Raw genomic sequence first — 15,198 nt, 5'->3', positions numbered from 1 at the left:
CGGTGACCCCAGGGAGACCTACTGAAGTATTTTGCCCCAATACTGTACAGCATTTATTAAAATTTGATTTAAGTTTTCACATTATTATGAATATTTAGTTCTTGGTGTTGCCTTATCTAGTGTTAATGCCATTTTAAAAAGCTATATTATGGAAATGGCTGACATTTTATATAGTTATGAAATTAATGACTAATAGCATTCAGCATTATAGCTAGGGCCTTACCAAATTCATGGTCCATTTGGTCAATTTCACAGTCATAGGATTTTTAAAATGGTAAATTTAATGATTTCAGCTATTTAAATCTGAAATTTCACAGTGTTGTAATTGTAGGGGTCCTGACCCAAAAAGGAGATGTGTGTGGGGGGGGTCACAAGGTTATGGTAGGGGGATTGCAGTACTGCTACCCTTACTTCTGTGCTGCTGCTGGCGGCAGCACTGCCTTCAGAGCTCAGCAGCTGAAGAGCAGCGACTGCTGGCCAGGAGCCCAGCTCTGAAGGCAAAGCTACTGCCAGCAGCACATAAGTAAGGATGGCATGGTATGGTATTGCCACCCTTACTTCTGCGCTGCTGTCTGTAGAGCTGGGCCCTCAGTCAGTAGCCGCCACTCTCCAGTTGCCCAGGGGCTCAAGGCAGCACAGAAGTAAAGGTGGCAATACTGTGACCCCCCCCCCAAATAACCTTGTGACTCCCTCTCCCTTTTGGCTTAGGACTCCCAATTTTAGAAACGCTGGTCTCCCCCATGAAATCTATATAGTGTAGGGTAAAAGCACACAAAAGACCAGATTTCATGTGAGGAAACCAGATTTCACAATATGTGATGCATTTTTCATGGCTGTGAATTTGGTAGGGCCCTAATTATAGGAGTATTCTAGCATTTTATATGTTCTTCTTTTCTAATACGGAAGTATGCAGCATAGTATCAGAGGGGTAGCCGTTTTAGTCTGGACCTGTAAAAGCAGCAATGAATCCTGCGGCACCTTATAGACTAACAGACATTTTGGAGCATGAGCTTTCGTGGGTGAATACCCACTTCGTCGGATGCATGAAAGCTCATGCTCCAATATGTCTGTTAGTCTATAAGGTGCCACAGGATTCTTTGCTGCGTATACAGCATGGTTCATTAAAGGAAAAATTGTACTTGTATACAATATCATATATTTTGGGAAATATTTTAATGAGAAGTAGCATTAATGTGACAAGTCTTTTGCCTTGTACTACAATTTTCCTACCTTGTTAATTTCACTATCTCTTGAGATTTTTAGATTAATGGTTATATGGTAGAAATAAGCATATTGACTAAGCTGACACTTTTGTACAGACTTCCAAATGTGAACAGGGAATTGCCAGGTTAATGCATGCCATTGCATGCTCAAGTAACTACTTAGGTACATGACCGGTTATTTTGTAATTGCAGTTACTGTGATTTTTTTAACTCAAACAGGCTGCTTATAGATCTGTCCTTGCCATATCTTTCAGCATCTGTAGAGGAAAAGTAGATGGATGCTTTAAGTCTAATTTCTGTTTTCTTCCTAAAATATGCATGTTCATCTTTAATAACTTGTATTTACTCCATTACTTATTTATTAAGGATCTTTCACCCAGAAATGTATTTAAAGCACTGCAGAAAAAAGGTCATCAAAAGTCTGAAACAGCATAGTAGCTTTAAATCGCTTATTTTGACTTAAGCTGCCACGCTGTTTTCTGAGTATATACTTCCTTCTCTAACTAACATGGGTACCTTTAATTAATGGAAACATTGTCACATAATTTATTTAAAAATATTAATTAAATATTTTTTCTCAAGTCTTCAGAAGTTATGATATTTTTATAAAATGAAGTACTAGTTAAAAAAAATTTGGCTGTTGCAGGCTGTACTGCTATTTACTAGTGAAAAATGAGATCACATTTGTGAATTTATTTTATGTGGCTCAATTCAATTAAAAGAAATAATTCTGTGGGGATTCTTTGTCCCCCCATCACCCTTCACACAGAGATTTCTTATTATGGCTGTGTATATTTTTGTAAACATTGGCATGTGTGTTTCTTCAGCTCCCATCTTTCTTCTCCAAAAAGATCTTGCAGGTCCATGTTTCAATGATCCAATTTTGTTTCCAATCTTATTCTGAATCAGAAAATCCAAATGGGTTTTGGAATTCTTACAAACAGTTCTGGGAGAGCAAGGGTAGCAGAAGTAACTTTTTGTAAGAAATATGTAGAAATTGGTTCCAAGTCAAAGATCCAGCCATTTTAGGTCTGTGTAGCTAGACATAGGCAGGCATTAGGGAAAGCACAAAGAAATAAACCAAATTCATATTATGTACAAGGAAAAGGTTCTTTTATCTCCATACAACTGACAATTTCTTACAAGAGCGGGGAACAGCCTTCCTCATCTTTATTTCAATTTAGTACAAAATCTACTGAGCCATTTGTGTGTTGTTACTGGACTGGATCTGATCTCGCATCTTCAAGTCCATGGTAGTTGTGTGTGCCCAACACTTTGGAGGTCTTTTGTGATTCTTTAGTATTGATGCCCATAGGACTGTACAATATGCATTTTCAATTTAACCAGAAGTACTGGATTCTTGAGACATGGCACTGGGCTCTTGTGAATCAGGATACAGGGAACAAAATTCACCTTACGTAACTGCAGCAGGTTCTGAACTGTGAGCTAGAGCAGAAATGGCATATTCCTTCAGCCACTGACCTGGAAGCTCAGGGAAAACTGCAGGGAAACCTGCCTAAAAATCTTGCAACTAACAAATTGTATTTTCAAAAGAACCGACTTCAGGCTGCTGCTAGTTACATTTCTCTTGCAAGAAGCAGTATCAAATTGGGGCCACCTGTCTACTTACATTTGATCTCACCTTTTGATATTCATATAGCAGAGCAAAATACTTGAATATTAGAGGAAATGAAGATGTGAATATTTTGAGAGTATTTATGGCTGCTTAAAATATGCCTTAGAACATATGGCATAAAGGTGTAAAAGTGGGCAAAGTTCTGCCATGCCATACACTGATGGCCACTAAAAAGTTAACCCTTATTGATAGTTAATGTGTAGAATCTGATCCAGTTTCCACTAAAGTCAATGAGTACTTTGCCACTGATTTCCATGGAAGCAGGATTGGATTCACAGGAATAGGTCAGATACTTCAGAATTTCCCTGTACTTAAAATTAAAAAAAAATTATGGCACTTCAGAGGCTGTCGCAGGGCAATTTGATTCTTAAAGATGAGCACTGTTAATGTCATAGGTAACAAATTTGGTGTCAGTTACTGCGCAACTCAAAGCATTCTGATTAGCGTTGTCAATTAATCACAGTTAAGTCATGCGATTAACTCAAAAAAATTAATCATGATTAATCACACTGTTAAACAATAGAATACCAATTGAAATTTATGAAATATTTTGGATGTTTTTCTGCATTTTCATACATATTGATTTCTTTTGCAAAACAGAATACAAAGTGTACAGTGCTCACTTTATATTATTATTTTTATTACAAATATTTGAACTGTAAAAATGATAAAATAAATACTATTTTTCTATTCACCTCATACAAGTACTGTAGTGCAACCTCTTTATCATGAAAGTAACTTACAAATGTAGATTTTTCTGATTATATAACTGCATTCAAAAACAAAACAGTGTAGAACTTTAGAGCCTACAAGTCCACTCAGTCCTACTACTTGTTCAGTCAATTGCTAAGACAAATATGTTTTTTACATTCATGGGAAATACTGCTGCCAGCTTCTTATTTACAATGTCACCTGAAAGTGAGAACAGGCTTCGCATGGCACTTTTATAGCTAGCATTGCAAGGTATTTACATGCCAATTATGCTAAACATACGTATGTACCTTCATGCTTTGGCCACCATTCCAGAGGATATGTTTCCATGCTGATGACGCTTGTTAAAAAAAAACGTTAATTAAATTTGTCACTGAGGAGAATTGTATGTCTTCTGTTCTGTTTTGCCTGTATTCTGCCATATATTTCATGTTATAGCAGTCTCAGATGATGACCGAGCACGTTTGTTTTAAGAACACTTTCACAGCAGATTTGACAAAACACAAAGAACGTACCAATGTGAGATTTCTAAAAATAGTTAGAGCACTCGACCCAAGGTTTAAGAATCTGAAGTGCCTTCCAAAATCTAAGAGGGACAAGGCATGGAGCATACTTTCAGGAGTCTTAAAAGAGCAACACTCTGATGCGGAAACTACAGAACTTGAACCACTAAAGATCAAAATCAACCTTCTGCTACTGTCTGAGATGATGAAAATGAATATACATCAGTCCACTCTGCTTTGGATTGTTATCGAGAGGAACCCATTATCAGCATGAAAGCATGTCCTCTGTAATGGTGGTTGAAGACGAAGGGACATATATGCCAACTACAACAGTGCCATGTGAATGCCTCTTCTCACTTTCAGGTGACATTGTAACCAAAAGTGGGCAGCAGTATCTCCCATAAATGTAAACAAACTTATTTGTCTTAGCAATTGACTGAACAAGTAGTAGGACTGAGTGGACTTGTAGGCTCTAAAGTTCTACATTGTTTTATTTTTGAATGCAGTTTTTTTGTACATAATTCTACATTTGTAAGTTCAACTTTCATGACAAAGAGATTGAACTACAGTACTTATATTAGATATTTCTTTTGTTTTTTACAGTGCAAATATTTGTAATAAAAATAAATATAAAGTGAGCACTGTACACTTTGTATTCTGTGTTGTAATTTAAATCAATATATTTGAAAATCTAGACATTTTAAATTAATGGTATTCTATTATTGTTTAACAGCATGATTAATCGTGTAATTAATCACAATTATTTTTTTAATCAGGCGATTAATTGCGATTAATTTTTTTAAATCACTTGACAGCCCTAATTCTAATCTAAATTGCACTGGTTTGGTATTCTGCAGATGTGGAAAAGGAATCTTGGAAAAGGAATCTACTACAACTCCCCTAATATATCCATGTGTTATAAGAGGGAATGTAGTTGTAGATTCAAGGGGAACGTAGCCATTTAAAAAAGGTTATTTCAGAGTGTATGTCAAGGGGGAAAGCTCCACCCAGGCAATCCTGTGCACCCAGAAAGTACTGGAGTGCATAAGCTGAAACAGCACCTTAGTAGACAATCCATTTGTGCTTCTGGAAGTGCACATACAGCCCTTCAGTCTTGCAGAAGCTGTTCATTCCAACAACAGAGTCATTTCAATATTGGAAAATATATATTTATAGGGTATTAAATTGTTAGTTTTTGTAAGAGGTAAACATGGTTTATACACTTACAATATGACAAATGTGACTACAGCCTGATGTAATGATAACTTTAGTATTTTCCTTTACTTAGTTGCATACAAATCATTAATTAGTGGTAACAGTTTACCTAAATCAATAAAATTTGTTTTTGCCTGAGGTTTATGTAAGTATAATATATTCTTCAACTATTTGGCTATAAGTTCATGATTCATATATTTTTATATATTTTATACTTTCCAAAATGTTTCCAAATTTAAACTATTAAAAGTATACTTTCAGGATTGACAATATACCCTCTATTGACTGTGCCTCCCATTATGTTGATTTGATTTACTAAATAGTTTCTCATATGTATTAAAATATATTTCTTCCGAGAGGGATTTTCTACGTGAGTTGTTTTCCCTTGGCTGTGCCTGATTTTGTGGGGGTACAGTCGAAGTTAATCACCACTGAGTCATAACAACTTGCAGTAATAGCTACAATCAAGGAATGAACTGAATCTGATTAATACAGTGGGTTCCAGCTAGAGATTGGCCCAAACTAAACATTGCTATTTGGAATTTTTTAATCTGGATCCCAACCTTCAGAGTCTAGAAATGCCTTTTTGAAAAAGAAGATTTACAAGGAGCAGTCACAAGAAACCTGCATGTTTCCTTTCAGTAGGGTTGTGTTTTTTCCACCTGTCATGAATTTGACTTCAAGAGACATATGGCTTAAGAACTTACTCACTGCTTTCAAAGTTTTTCCGTAAAAATCCTCCTTTAACTATAGTAACATTAGGCTGGGTTCGTGAACACAGTATTGATTTGTGCACATTTCTTTTTCTCTTTTAGATGTTTGTTCGAGAGGCAGAATGACTTTACATTTACCGTCTCCTCACAGCTCTGTCTTATTTACTGTTCCATTTATAAGACAAACCCATTGTTGAATCTCTGGGTACTGGAACAGTTCAGTGCTGTAAGAAAACATATATTTTTGACAAAATAAATTACCTCAGGAAAAATGACAGCCACTGTATGGTGCTATAAAAGTCATTAAACTTGGATTTTATCAGACAAATAAGGAAGTGAATTTGAGAGTTCAGTTTGCTCCATTCTCTTAGTTTCCATCATATTGATATCTAGGGATTGTAAGCAAAAGCAACCCAGTTAATCTTAATAATCAAGATGGATTTAGAGCAAAATAATGTTTCTTTTCAGATAATTTTACATTAAAATAATTTTAAATTAAATTATTTCCATCAAGCAGGACTTGCTGAAAGATACTTTCTGAACAGCCTTCCCCCAGTCACCCACACAGAGAGAGTTTTGCAACTGGGAAAAGTTGGTGGCTGTCCTGGATATGTGAGTTGATTTCTAGCAAAATGAGCTTTTTTACACTTTTCGCATATTTCTAATCAATTCAGGAGCCATGGTTCAATTCTTTTTTTAGAAAAGGTCCATAAATCAAGGCAAAACAGTGTGTATGCGATTTTTTTTGTTTGTTTTTTGCTGGTTTTGAAACAGAAGTTATTAGTCCTAACTCAATCATAAAAATAGCCTGTTGATCAAAGACTTATTTCATGTTGTACCTTCTTTTGAGTAAAATATTTCATGAATTCCACTGACGTCTTTGTTTATGGTTATTTTCAGAACTGGAAGCAGAGGAGTGGTGCAAACATCTTTGCATAGAGTGTCTAGGAACCAGGCTCAATGATATAAGCCTTGGGGAGCCAGATTTGCTTGCTGCTGGAGTCCAGAGAGAACAAAATGGTAAGTAGCCATCTGATCTGGCCCCTCCAAATATTTCTGTATAGTTCTTCCTAAAGGTAAACAATAGTCTACATTTGTTTTTTCTTCACATCTACTAGAATAAGGAAACATTTATCAGATGCAAGGAGGAGAGAAAATTCTGAGTAACTCTAGTAGCAAGTCCATGACAAATATGATGTGTATATATCGAAACACTCATACTCTCTCTCTCTCTCTCTCTCTCTCTCTCTCTCTCTCTCTCTGGTCACATTTGGAAAATTAATATAATGACTTCTTTGAAGAATGAAAGAAAACAGCAGACATTCTAAAATAGTCCCTGAAAAAATTGATGAACATTTGAAAAAGTCACCCTTTGGCTCAGAAAACATCTTCTTGTTATATGTTCATACAGTGCCTAATACAATGGTGCCAGGACCTCTAACTGCTACCACATACAAATAATAAATATAATGGTGGGGCATGGTCCGCTGAGAAGAAAGTCTCTAGCTTTCCAGAAAATGCACAGGCACTTGGTTGTTGGTGCTTGAAATCCGCAAGAATTAAACAAAATCTTCTGTTTTAGAGTCATTTGACATCCAAAATCACAGCCCTCTTTTATCAATCATTCTTATTCCTTGGAACAAAGTCCATGTTTTTTAACAAAGTAATGCAAAGAAGCTTAGGGCTTGTCTACGCTTACGTTTTATAGCTCTCTAACTTGCTGGCTCAGGGGTGTGACAGCGCTTTGAAGTTTCCAGTGTAGCCATGTCCCCCGATAGCTATAAAATAGAATCAGTACCTGTATCTTTGCCTCAGCTTTGCAAACAAAATTACATCATTAAATTATGGAAGGACTACCATTTTCTCAATATTATTTTATTTATTAACTTGTGGTAGTGTCCTGGATGCATTTGAATCCAGTAAATGAAACATGGAGAAAGGCATAAGAAGTATGACATCCTACTAGTTCTAGGAAAGGATGTTGCTCAGGTCCATTTCAAATAAATCTGGGGCCTTTGTGAAGCTGTTTGTTTGGATCACTCATTGCAAGACACAAGCTTTAGCGTGTAATATGGTTCACCTTCACAATGGCCTCAGACCACTGTACTAAGTACAGGAGGGTGGATTGATAGCCATGTGGGGAGGTGAGGGTGATCAGGAATATATCCAGGAAAAAAAACACAAACACACTCTTTTTCTATTATCTACCATATATATATAAGTTCTTATATTGTAGAACAAGTGTGTTCTGCATTTGAGGGGGGGAGTTATGGGACCAGTAGATGGAGGTTTCCTCAAAGATGAAGAGGAACAAACCTGTGATCTGCTCAAATGGGTTGCAATAAAAGGAGAAACATCTTTATTCCCTAGGGGTCTCAATATATCACCACAGAGCTCTGAGTCAGTGCCCTACTGCTTTGTATCATAAGCAGCGAATATCACAATGAGATTTCTCAGCTTGTGCCTGATAGAGTGGGGCTCTCATCATATAGGGTCCCCTAAAGATCCACGTTGAACAGTTCAGTCTGAATTGACCCTGATGCAGTTGCTGTAGTATAACAGTTAATTGTGTTGCTACTGACTACTAAAAATTGGCACGTAAAAATAATTAGCATCTTTATTGTCCTGTTGTAAATTAATGGAATGAAACAAATACAATTAGCCTGGAGGCATGGGGCCTTGGAGTGGATCACATCAATAAGACAGCAAGGGGTATGATTAGTGGTACCTCTTCAAGCAAAGGGGGGGGTGAATGAAATCAAAATGTCAAGAACATTCTGTACTGAGTTATTAGTTACAGTACCTCAGACAATGCAAATTTAATATATATGCCCCAGTATAGAATTCTCTATTTAAATTAGCATCTTTAAAACTCAAAGTTGCTATCCTAGTTACTTGCTTAATGCAAAGCAAGTGCTTGTTTTCTTAAAATCCCAGAAGGATGTACAAAGAAGCAGGGCCGGCTCTAACTTTTTTGCCGCCCCAAGCAAAAAAAAGACCTCTGCCTCACTGTAACACCCCCCTCCGCGAGCGCTGTGCCGCCAAACCACCCCCAGCACTGCACCGCCCAAGCCCTCCGCCCCCTGAGTGCTGCGTCGTCCAAGCCCCCGCCCCCTCTGAGCGCTTCACCGCCGAACAAAAAAAAACCCCAAAAAACCAAAAATGAGTGCTGCCCTGCCCCAAGGTGCCTCCCCAAGAACGTGCTTGGTTGGCTGGTGCCTGGAGCCAGCCCTACAAAGAAGACCAGATGCTGTTATTATTGGCATCAGTCCAACCTTTTGGTTCACATAGCTGCCACTGTAAGAGCTTGCGGATGCTCTCAGTTGTCTTCAACAGGGTTTTGTTTTATGCTTGTTTGTTTTTTATTAAACTAAGTTGAATAGAACTGTGGACCTTATGAACTAAGATTACCTTAGTTACTCTAAACTTGGAGGCCTTATTCCTAACATGACGGTGTAATAGAAGAAATTAATAATTTCTGAGGAAATAGTTTGGTGATCTGTGATAGAAATGTCAAATTTAAAAAATATTTTTCTTTATTCAGTGTTGCAAAATAATAAGTTCTACCAATTTGCAAGATTCTAGCTCATAAGGGCTCACTTTCAAACATTGTAGCTCAAAGAGCACTTGAAATCCATAGAAAGACTGATGTGCTTCTGATGATCTGAAATTGAAAGGTCAAAGTTTAAATTTTCTGCCCATAAAAAGCAACAGTATGTAACAAATTTCAAGATTCTTGCTCCCTGTGAAAATGGCAATTAATTGTCAGACTCAAGTCTGTTACAAATGACTGCGTTATATAGGTGTTATGTAATTGTACTTAACACTTACATAGCACCTTTCAAGCCAGTACTTTATAAGCATTAATATCCTCACAGCATCCCTCTGAGTTAGGTTAATATTAATGCACAGAGTGACAGAAAAAGATGGAAAGACATACCTGAATCTTAGCAGCAGAGCCAGGAATAGAACCCAAAGTCTCTACTCCTAGTTTACTTTTCTTACTATTGGCATGTACCGTTTTCTGAAAATTTTCAGGGCTATTCTCTCAGGAAGACAGATATGGCTGAACAAGAGGTACTGATCTATTGGCTCTTGTTAACAGCTAAGGTTGTGACAAAATTTTCAGTTTAATTATACTATCAGTTCTAACTTACTATTGATATTTTGTAGACTAAAATAATTGCAACATGGTGACATGATATAATATCATAACGTTAATATCTTTATATCTTGGCAAGACAGTGCTGTCATCAGATGCAATCCTACTCTGCTATCATTTGCAAATGGCCCCATATCCCTAAACATCTGCTGAACATACTTTGCCACAGTGAGGTACAGACTTTATTGATAAGTAATTACTGCCACTTAAAGAAACACTAACTTAATAACAGTTTTCTTTCATGAATAATTTGGTTTTTCCATGGTAGCATTCTTAATATGTTACATCCCTCGTCTCCTCTAATATTTCCATGCTACGCTCCCTTTCTCTGGAGTTTGTGAATTCTGTGTTGAGATCATTTGTATTCCATATATCGGTATGGCCACTTGTTAATGTAGATTGAAAGGGCAGGGGAGCACTTGCCGTATGAGCCAGGGAGGAGGGAGAGATGTGGAGATAGCAGTCTATCCAAGGTAAGGAAGAATGGACTTCTCTGTCCCCATTTCCCCTTGGTTTAGCTCCTGGTTATGACAGAACAGCAGCTGGAAGGGCCTAGCTTTCAGGTTTTGTGGTAAGTTGTGTGACAAAGAACCAAGCTTGCATTGGTGGCTTCTGGACAGATTCAGTGGCCTCAGAAGCTTGCTAGGGCCCTCAGTGTGACCTCCCTTTCTCAGTGTAGCAGCAAGGGTCACAGCCTACCGAGTCCTTTCATCACAGGCCAGTATGGGAGGCGGGAAGGGAGGATACCCCACAGTCTCTGTTGCTCCTTTGAGCTAGTAGGTGCAGTTCAGCCTCTTGTCTGGATCAAAGAGGTCTCTGAAGGGCGGGGGCAGGAGCAGAAACCCGGGCCTACCCTCTACTCCGGGTTCCAGCCCAGGGACCCTAGCATTAGCAGCTGTTGGTGGCTTTCCCTTCACCACTGGAGCTGCTTTGATTCACTGGTCCACTTCCATGTGATCCCCTTTTTCTAGCTTCACTCTTACCTCAGGTTTCAGCAACACTTCCTCTCTTCCAGCTCCTTTTACCTGAGCTTTCCTGAGGGAACTGGAAGGAGATCAGTATGAGTGGGACCTTGATTGGTTCCAGCTGTCTCCATTAGCCTAACGGCCTTAACCAGTTAATTGGCATCAGATGTCTTAATAGGCCTGGTGCAGCCTTTGTATGTCTATCCAGGGAAAAGGGACCTTCTCATCTTGAGGTTGAGATCCCTACCTTCCAATATTCTCTTATATCCTTCTGGTTTGTGTTCGTCACAGGCGTAAGCCTCTTTGTGTAAGCCCCTAGAACTAAATGACCTCCTCTCATTGAGACACGTTGGGTGTTGCTTTAATTTTTACACTTAGTGATTCCAGGGTTCTGAAAATATGTGCAATATGGACAAGTTGGCAAGCTTCTCCTCTTTTAGACATGTATTTGTCTATTTACCCTCCCCCTCCACAGTCATGTGGTTCCCCTGAGATGAACAACAGATTTTTGAAGGGTGCTTTGTGACATAAACCGAAAGAGACATCTTACACCATGCATTTTGCCTGGAAGTCTGGAAGAATTTATATTTAGGATATAAGTAATATAACAATAGGGTCCTCTGATGGGGTGTACCTACCCTGCACCAGCCCCAAAAGGATTCACTGTGCTTTGCAGGCTGAGGAAGCCTCACCCTTCCAACTCTGCTGAGCATGCTCAGCCTGGAGGAAGAATATAAAAAGGAAGCAGCCCAACTAAGTCTGGGCAGGCAGCTGAAGGAGGAGGATGCAGACTGCAGGCTCTCTCCAGGGAGCTGCTACAGGCCCCGAGTACAGAGCCACAGCATGCAGAGTTCTGGACAGACTTCAGGCTGTCTGACAAGCCTGGAGAAGAGACTGTGCCGGCAAAGATTTACACCACCTGAGGACCCCAGGGACCTGGGGGAACTGTGGAGCATTGCTGAGGGAGAAAGGGTAGGAAGCAACCCAGGGGACTTAGACTCTTCTCCAGTGAATGAACTGGGACAATAGTCAGCATGTTTTTGGAGGATCCCCACTGACTTGGTAGTGAGACCCCCCCGCACTGGGACTCAGAGAAGCAGGGAGGCCTGGAGTCCCCCTACTTTGGGTACCACAACCCTCTGAGGGGCACCCAACTTCCCCAATGGGCCACACAATACCACAGAGGTGGGCTACTCTATTCACTCTGGCCATTAGGCCGTGCTGCCCTAAGCAGAAGGGCTGCTTTATTAATTCCAGCCATTGGGCAATGCTGCCCTGGGAGAAGGGCTGCTTTGTTGACACTGGCCACTAGGCCGTACCACCACATTTATAGTCATGGTCATGAACAAGGGACCTAACTGGCGGCTATACAGTTTCTTTCCTTATTCTCACCGTACGTGACCCAGCACCTGTGATGAGAGTGTACCTGCCGTGAGACAAGTCCCAAGTAGAGGTGGGAGAATAATGGGGTTTTCAGCTAGCTCACTGGCAATTCTGAAATAAATAAATAAATAGATACAGTTTTATGTCAAACACTACATTTTGTTTTAATTTGGAATATTATTTAATTTTTATTTTTTAACAAAATTAGACATTTTTATTTGTCATTTAAAATAAAAATATTGAAATGAAGCATTTTATTTTTTTCTGATTAATTTGTGTTTTAAACTGAAACCATTTGATGAATTAACACACATTCACAACATATTTTGGTGTTGCAAAGTTGGCATTTCTTACCAAAAAAAAAAATGGTTTTGGTCAAAATATTTCACACAGCTGTAGTCTTAAGTCTATTAACTAAATTGCTAATGTTGCTTGATTGAGGCTAAAGACTGTGTTAGCCTAGTGGTTTGAAACAGATTAGTTCTTTTTTTATGTTTTGAATGTTTGATGGCTGATAGCAAGATATAAAACCATTTTCTAATTCTTTTCATTGTTGTACAATCTTTATTTGTAAAACCCAAAACCTTTATTTTCTACCTACTGGTTTTATTGGATCTGCAGCATGTTGTGAAAAATACATGTTCGCATTTTCTCTTTGGCTTTTTTGTTAATATTTTGAACAGCTTTACATCGTAAACAGCCAGCACGGAAAGGAAAGTAGAAAAGGTTAAAACTTTGATTGTTGTAATGATTGCTAATATATAAATAGGGATAGAGGAAGGTTCCCTTCCCTTCATCTGCACCCCTCCACTGCCACAATTATTCCCTGGTGATAGGAGTTAAGCAAGGATGTAGCAGTGCTTACTTTAATGGAGATCTCTGGCTGGAAAAATCCTGCCACTGGGGAGGGAATAAGGAAGAGTTTTAAGCTACTGCTGTGCAAAGCACATCATTAACAGTATGAAGCCACCTCTTTGAATTCTATCTCAGTTATTACTCGTATGAGATATTATTACTCATGTAAATACCTTAATTAAATCTTAAGCTTTAAGTGGCTTTTAGATGTTTTCTTTATATACCAGACCAGGGGTTGTCAACCTTTGGCATACGGCTTCCCAGGTTAAGCACCCTGGCGGGTCGGGCCGGTTTGTTTTCCTGCCGCGTCCGGAGGTTCAGCCAATTGCGGCTCCCACTGTTTGTGGTTCACCGTCCCCCAATGGGGGCAGCAGGAAGCGGTGCAGACCAAGGGATGTGCTGGCTTCGGGTTCCCGCCAACCCCATTGGCCCAGGACGGCGAACCGCAGCTGGAAGCTATGATCAGCCGAACCTGCAGATGCAGCAGGTAAACAAACTGGCCCGGCCCACCAGGGTGCTTACCCTGGCAAGCCGCATGCCAAAGGTTGACGACCCCTGTACTAGACTCATAACTCTTGGCTAAGTTGTATAAAATTTGTAGGAAACTGAGAGCTGAGCTAAACTTCCCTTACTCTTACTCTCCCCTTTTACCTTCTTTCCTCTCCTCAAAGCTTCCTGTATTACTGCAGTACTCCATCCAAAGCAACTTCAGCAACCCCTTTTCTAGTTAGATTGGACTCTTCTTATTTATGTTATATACATACATCTTTGGTATGCGTTTGTACAGTGCTTAGCACAGTGGGGCTAGTAAAGAGAGGCTGGAAGTGGTTACATCTGGATCCTGATAATTTCCATTGACCCTTAGCCACAAGTGAAGGATCTCTTGAGTATGGTACACTGCTCTCTACTACAACCATTCCCCCTGCTGACACAGGGAATAAGCGACCTACTGTACATCATCAACTTACTTCTATACAACCACACATGGTGATGTATTTTGAATCTGTTGACTAAGCCATAATAATAGGAAAAGTTCCACTATTTTAATTTGTTTAGCTGACTTGCTGTGGTTTGCCTGAGGAGTTAGGTTCTTCTGACCAGTTAAATCAAAATGTTTCACTGCTTAGTTTTTAGTACTATGTTCTCAATCTCTTTGATAAAAATGAAGTTGTTTGTATGTTGAATATTACTTGAGCTCTGGTAAAATACTGGAGTAATATTTGCTGTCTCTTTGTTTGTCCAAAAAGACCAATATGCACTTCTTTTAGAGGAGGACAAAATGAGTTCTTGTGTAGTGGCATGGGATTTTTGCTCCTGGGAGAACACTAAGGACGGACTTCGGGTCTTTGACATTGTTAGTAAAGCTATAGCCAGCACAAAACTACTTTTAGTCTGTGAAAGAGACTGGGAATCAGAGGTAATAGTGATTGAGAAAGGATGATACTGTGGTTGCTGTTAAAAATTCAGACTTTGCCAACAGTTGGTGACTCTTGCTCTTTTCTTTTATATATGAGAGAATGGTGATACTTAACATACTGTGGTATATGTTGACTTTTTTAATGATAATCATGGGATATATCAATTATATGTAAGGTGGTGGAAAACTCACAGGCAAAGACATCAATTCAATTAAAATATTTCTGAAGTGAGACAAATCAAATATGAAATAAGATAATGTCGAATCTGAGCACCTTCAACCATCATTTTGATAGGTATTAAAGATGTTCATAAAATTGCAGATTGGACCAATAGAATCATAGGATTAGAAGGGGCCACAAGGGTCATCTAGTCTAACTCCCTGCCAAGAGTCAGAAAGAAAAAGTAGGCCGGAA

At 39.0% G+C, this 15,198-nt stretch overlaps 1 protein-coding gene across 2 annotated transcripts in view; it reads left to right on the top strand.

Moving 5' to 3' along the window:
* Positions 1-15,198, top strand: part of DOK6 (docking protein 6) — a 435,288-nt gene that overhangs the window by 230,911 nt on the left and 189,179 nt on the right. For both annotated transcript variants that reach the window (XM_030552667.1, XM_030552666.1), the window contains exon 4: positions 6,902-7,021. In XM_030552667.1, coding sequence (XP_030408527.1) covers positions 6,902-7,021 — 120 coding nt within the window. The remainder of the gene's footprint in view (positions 1-6,901; positions 7,022-15,198) is intronic.

This window comes from Gopherus evgoodei, chromosome 2 (genome assembly GCF_007399415.2).
Source record: "Gopherus evgoodei ecotype Sinaloan lineage chromosome 2, rGopEvg1_v1.p, whole genome shotgun sequence".
In the NCBI taxonomy this organism is placed as follows: Eukaryota; Metazoa; Chordata; order Testudines; family Testudinidae; genus Gopherus; species Gopherus evgoodei.
This window is presented reverse-complemented; position numbering and strand designations above follow the sequence as displayed.